The 6,058-nt window shown below is 37.2% G+C and overlaps 1 protein-coding gene across 1 annotated transcript; it reads right to left on the bottom strand.

Moving 5' to 3' along the window:
• Positions 1–255: 255 nt before the first annotated feature.
• Positions 256–4,392, bottom strand: LOC127264316 (transcription factor bHLH80-like). The gene is made up of 5 exons (XM_051293786.1): positions 3,679–4,392; positions 2,631–2,774; positions 2,443–2,508; positions 1,545–1,613; positions 256–797 (listed from the first exon to the last, which is right to left on the bottom strand). Exons 1-5 carry the CDS (start codon positions 4,138–4,140, stop codon positions 750–752), a joined length of 789 nt encoding a protein of 262 aa, XP_051149743.1. The 5' UTR covers positions 4,141–4,392; the 3' UTR covers positions 256–749.
• Between the last annotated feature and the right edge of the window lie 1,666 nt (positions 4,393–6,058).

Genomic DNA, 6,058 nt, shown 5'->3' with positions numbered 1-6,058 from the left:
CCAGCTCCAAATTTCATTTTAAGGAAATGCAGAGATGGAAAGTTGAGCTCACCTCAATCAAGGCTTTTTTCCATGAAAGAGAAGAAATTGCATCTCCATATTTGGATGAAATGACTTAACAACTCAAGAACCGAAGTCGAGAATACATAGCTGGCCGACGAAAAAGAAAGTAGAATAGAATGCATACATACATTGAGAGAGAGACACAGATGGAAAGGATACTTTTTATCTTCTCCTAATTGCAGGCAGATCATGTAATTTTACGATTATTATTATTCATGTCTTATGAAAAGAATGCTTGCTAGCGAGTCATATTACATTTACATATCAAGTTCTCCTCTTTCATCAACAACATTATAGAGATATCACTACAGTACTACTACACCACATTAAGAACATGATGGATCTGCAACACATTGTATAAGTCACTCGACGCCTATATCCTTTTCCCCTCTACTTATTCCCACAAGCTCATGCACAAAAAGAAACCAACATAAACACTTATGTTATACAGAGCTGAGCTGACCAGAGACACATACCGCAACGCTGATGTCAACATAACTAACTTATAGTTGGATTAAAACCGCATTGCATCCCGAGATTGCATTTCAAGGAGGAAAATTCTAAGCTAGACCGCAAAGGCACACACCTCAAATTCAAATATTACTCGGAGGCAGATTCTTGAGCAATATGGCATCAAACCTAGTATTCTTTGATATTTCTATGATGCAGCATGCCATCTCCATCCTCTAATTGTTGGTGAAGCACTTGCAGTTTTTTTGATGCTCAGTGAGTTCCTAATGAATGCACGCAGAATTTGTTAAAAGCAACAAACCAATCAACAACCATGACAACCCACTGGCAAAGACACCACTCAGTCAGAAGCACATTTTTCAACTGGAAACTAAAATATTCTTGTTCAAATAAGCTACTTGTTTACAAATGCTGTTGTTAAAAACAATGTCCAAACCAAAATCATCAAAGTACTGCAATGTGTACTTCACATTTAAAAATATAAAAAGCAAAAATATGTAATATAGGTGGAATAGGAATTGAATTTAAATAATAAATCCATTTAGCATGAATAGGTAGGTTTATTTTTATGGGCATTGATTGCCCCCTACTTTTCCATATGGATTTTCTGTAATTTTGTTGGTTACTTGAAGCAGCCATGTTATCATGATTCTCACAAAACCAAATCATACTTTTAACATTTTTTATGATTTGACATTGCATGCCTACACTTGAGACATACACAGAAATTTCAAACATTATCCTAGTTAGGAGACACAAATCAACATTGATATCCATTTGTTTGGGGCTCTTCTTAATTCAGAAAACCAGTATATTCAATAGATGTTTCACTAAAATTCAGGGCATCAACTTGGAACAATAATGACTCAACAATAGACAGATCATGACCAGGAAACTGCAAGTGAAAAATCTATCAATTTTATCTTTTATCATTTTAAATGTATGAATATTCAAGGATCAAACATCAAAATTGTAGAACTTATAAAATTCAAGTTTTTGGTATAAATAACCTGAATCTGGTTCTGTAGGAACTTGACATAGGCTACAGCTTCTTCTAACATGTCTGCTGTGTTTGTTTGCTGCAAATAAGAAATTAAAAGAAAAGAATTGCATTATAAAAGTTCTTAAGGCAAATGAAATTTAACCATTAATATGTAGTGTATATTCTCAGTTAAGCAACTACAGCTCTTCTGCCTAGAAGGTTTTAGATAATGCTTCAACTTGGAATTGAATAAGGATTCAAACCCATCAGTATTTTTGAGTATCTAACTGCCAAATATGTAAAACTAGTAGCATAGTAGAACCACCATCTCAATTAATATTAGTTGCGAAAACATCCGATGATATTTGTTTAAACCCTTTTTACAGTATTATTTATATAAATTTTAGACAGTTTGAAATGAAATAATCAAGATATCTGTCAATATATGATAAAGCATAACACAGGACAGGTCTAGTCTTTCTTTTTGAACAAATGCATTATGCAGGACAATGGCTTCTTATGAGAAACAGTCACATGTACATGCTAATACTGTTCTAATGTCTAACATAGCTTACTATCACCGGAAATCATGTATATTCTTCAGGCATAAAATAGATTGAAGGTCGTGATTCATTCATGTTGGATGTGTAGATTTCATTCAGGCTAGCCAAAAAAGGATATGAATGACTAATGCCATCAGGGTGTGTTTTGTTTGAGAGATTGGACTATTCATCCCATTTTTTCCCCCACAAACATTAAATCAAACACCTATTTTTTATTTTTTATATTATACTAAAAATCAATTTTACATTCAAAACAACACATCAACACCTATTTATATCACATCATACAACTATTCAAATTCAATTTTTTTACTATTCAAATCCCAACTCAAAATCCAAACCCCCAAACAAACACACCCTTACTTTATCCATATTAGGGACAAGTTCCTGTAGCTTCCGTATCCTGTCGCTAATCCTTGTTCTTCGAACCTGATCAAGTGGAAAGCAACCATATAAAGAATGCCCACAAAAGGATTAATATCTAGTTGTGAGGGTACGGAAACATTCCTAGTTCATCAAACAGATAAAAATAACAAGATAAACTTCAATACCCTCTCAGCAATACTGCGAGGATGGGTAGCACAGCCACGTTTTGCTCTAACCCTGCACATCACGGAGTCCTCCAAAAGCTTATCCATATCAACATCCAGTGCTCCACCAATGCCCCCTTGTACTTGGCCACTTTTCTCTCCTTTCTACACCAAAAACAGGCACAAATGTATTATCATTTTCTAATGGACAAACAAAAGAACACAGACAGGAGCAGTTCATCAGCATGGTGCACCAATTCCAATTTGGCAACATGTGTCTAAACCAATTACACTAATTGAATAATCACCAGGGAGAATAGTCAATAATCCTCATTTAACCATAAAACTGGGGAGAAAAAGAACCCAAAGACTAGGTAAGATTTCATAAATCACCCTAAAACTATAACCCATGTCTATTAAAATCTTACACAGGCTTTGTCCTTTCCAGTCTAACTATAATGCAGAAGATTGACGAACAAATTCAAAAATAGAAAGAAAATAGATTATTCCATATAATATCACCAACAAGGCTTTTCGCTACAAGCTTCAACTACTCAAATGCTTGATTTTTAAATTTATTTCTTATTTATTGAAGATTCGACGCTCTGCACCCAAGAGTTCAACTTAAGGCATCCCAGAAAATGCAAAGTTTACAAAACTTTGTTTGCTTATTAATTCGAACTCTGAGGACCACACATCATTTTATAGTAGGATCACTGTAGTAAAAGTTCACTTCATAAGGGTACCCTAATTCACGACGGGACCTCTTATTTCAGAGAAAACATGACATGAATGAGTAGCCCTTTCTCGTTGCTCCATTTTTTTCTTTTAGCTACTTTTTGGTAATAGACAAATGTTCAAAATCTCTCCTATATCATTGCAGGCTCGTGCTCACTTCTCTTCCAGATTTTCAAAGTTTATCTAATGTGTAATTTGATAGAAACTTGGAGCTACTCAAACAAAGCCCTTTTCAAATGCAGGATAATTTATTGTTCAGGCAGTTTGGAGACGGTTAAATAAACCGTGTTGATGTTGGTAAAGAAAAATAATAATGTGTCTTAGCACATACCAAAGAAGTAGAAGAAGATGATGATAGTTTAGGGGAAAGCTTATCCAAGTCATCGGCGTCACGTGCGCGCTTCGCAGAAGGCGATGAGGCGTAATCATAATTTGCCGGGATTCCTAAGTTGGAGAAGTAGCCATCGGAAGTATTGAGAAGTGACAAAAACTCAGCCGGAGAGCTATTCTGGCGGAGAAAGTTGCTGAGGCCGCCGGGACCGGTGGACTCCAACAACTCCAGATCTATGTCGGTAGCAGCAGAGGCGGGGGGCGGTTTTGGGATATCTAAGACGGCGTCAGATTGCTCCTCGTCGGACTCGAGTAAAGCTTCCAGCCAAGTGGCGGGAGCAGAGCGGAATCTGGCGAGGCCACCTCCACCTCCACCTCCACCGCCACCTCCACCGGCAGTGCCAGTGCTAGCGCCGCCACTTCGATTGAGCTCAGAGCTTCCACAGGCGCGTGGCTGTTGCATCGGCAGGGAGGAAAAATGAGTGTTGCAAAGGAAGAAGTTTGGGTGGCTCCCTTATCTGGCGGATTCAGGTGATTTGTGTAGTAGAGGTCATAGTGTTGTGTGTCTCTCTGTCTGTTTGTCTGTGTGTCCAACTGACCGACTCACTGACTGACTTCTTTCTTCAATTGAGATGAGATAGAGAAGAGAAGAGAAAAGATGAGAATATGATGAGATGAGTTTCCTTCCACTTGCGGAAGCACAACAGAAGTAAATGAGAGAATAATAATAATAATAATAAATGGTAGACAGAGAGAGAGAATTAGACATTGGAAATGGCATCATCCATGATCCATCCCATGATCCAAGGGCAAGGGCAGTCCGGCCCCTACCCACGCACCCGCTGCTAATTCATATGGCAAGTTGCTTTCTTTCTCTGGTGTTTATTTCTGGTTAATTGTACTTGGATTTAATTATTTTTCGGTCAGGCTTATAAGCTAGGCGAACAATATGCGGTAGATGACCTGAGTCGTTGGAGGTTTAAACTCATGACTTCACGGTCACACGTCTAACCTCCATACCATCTGGTCATTCCTTACGAGACAACTTATACTTAATTATTGATTTTAAAATACGAAGTTCAAACATATTAAAAATCAACGTGTAATTAAAGAATAGATTCAAGCACTACAATATGTTGGTTTGATTAATCTTTTGTTGTTTAATAAACCTCAATTAGATAGACATACCAATGAACAAGTTGAGTTCACATTTTTATGTTTGAAGTCGGCTTGTTACAGGAAAATAGCATACCATGTTATTCAATTCCATTTGGCTCATGTTAAACAATTTTCTTTGAATGGAGGCAAACACTAACAGGATATCAGCTTGAATGGTTTTAACTATCACGTGTGGATGGGTAAGATGAAAGATATACTTTACATTAAGAAATGTCATTTACTGATGATTGTTGATGAAAAACTCACGGGTAAAACCGATGAGCAGTGGCCTTGATTCATTGACAAGTTTGTGTGTTGATAAGACAATAGGTAGATGATAATGTATTGAATCATGTTGTTGACGTGGCTAATGCTAGTTCTTTATGGAATAAACTAGAGCAACTATATGCCCGAAATACTGGATATCGCAAATTGTATTTCATTAGGAAATTGTTTGAACTGAAGTATGTTGAAGGGACTCAGGTGACAGATCATTTGAATGCATTAAGGGTTTGTTGAATCAGTTGTCTGATTTGCAGATTAACTTCGAGAATGAGGTTCAGAGTTTATGGTTTCTCAACATGCTTTTGTCAAATTCAATTCTTGATGGTGTCATCTCGATGGAATATGCCAAGAACAATATCTTGAATGAAGAGGCACGGAGACGGCCTCTTGGTGACTCCTCTATTTAAGATGTTTTGATGATTGAATTGAGGAGGAGTGTGAAATGGGATCTGAAGAATAAGGATAAAGGCATAAACAAATTTAGCAAGCATGCGAATATAGCGTGCCACTATTGCCACAAGAAATGCCACATCAAGAAAGACTAATGGAAGTTAAAGAAGTACAAAAAAAAAAAATAGCAATGAGGGAATGAAGAACAAGTTGATATTGTAAAAGAAGAATTCTTGATTATACTTGATGACATGATTAATCTTGTATGCCATGAGACTAGTTGGGTCATTGACAGTGAGATTTCCATTCATGCTACACCGAGACGTGAGGTAGTTACTATCTACACTTATGGTAATTTTGATTCCATTAAGATGGGTAATGATGGCTTGCCCCAAGTCGTTGGCATTGCAGATGTTTGCTTGGATACTAGTCTGGGTACTAGATTGGTGCTTAGGGTGTTAAGCATGTCCCCGATGTACAGTTGAACTTGATCTCAGCAAGAATACTTGATGACGAGGGTTTCTGCAGTACGTTCACTGATGGACAGT

This window comes from Andrographis paniculata, unplaced genomic scaffold (genome assembly GCF_009805555.1).
Source record: "Andrographis paniculata isolate CXL003 unplaced genomic scaffold, ASM980555v1 Contig70END, whole genome shotgun sequence".
Lineage (NCBI taxonomy): Eukaryota > Viridiplantae > Streptophyta > Magnoliopsida > Lamiales > Acanthaceae > Andrographis > Andrographis paniculata.
The sequence above is the reverse complement of the archived record's forward strand: the minus strand, read 5'-3'. Positions and strand labels throughout refer to the sequence as shown.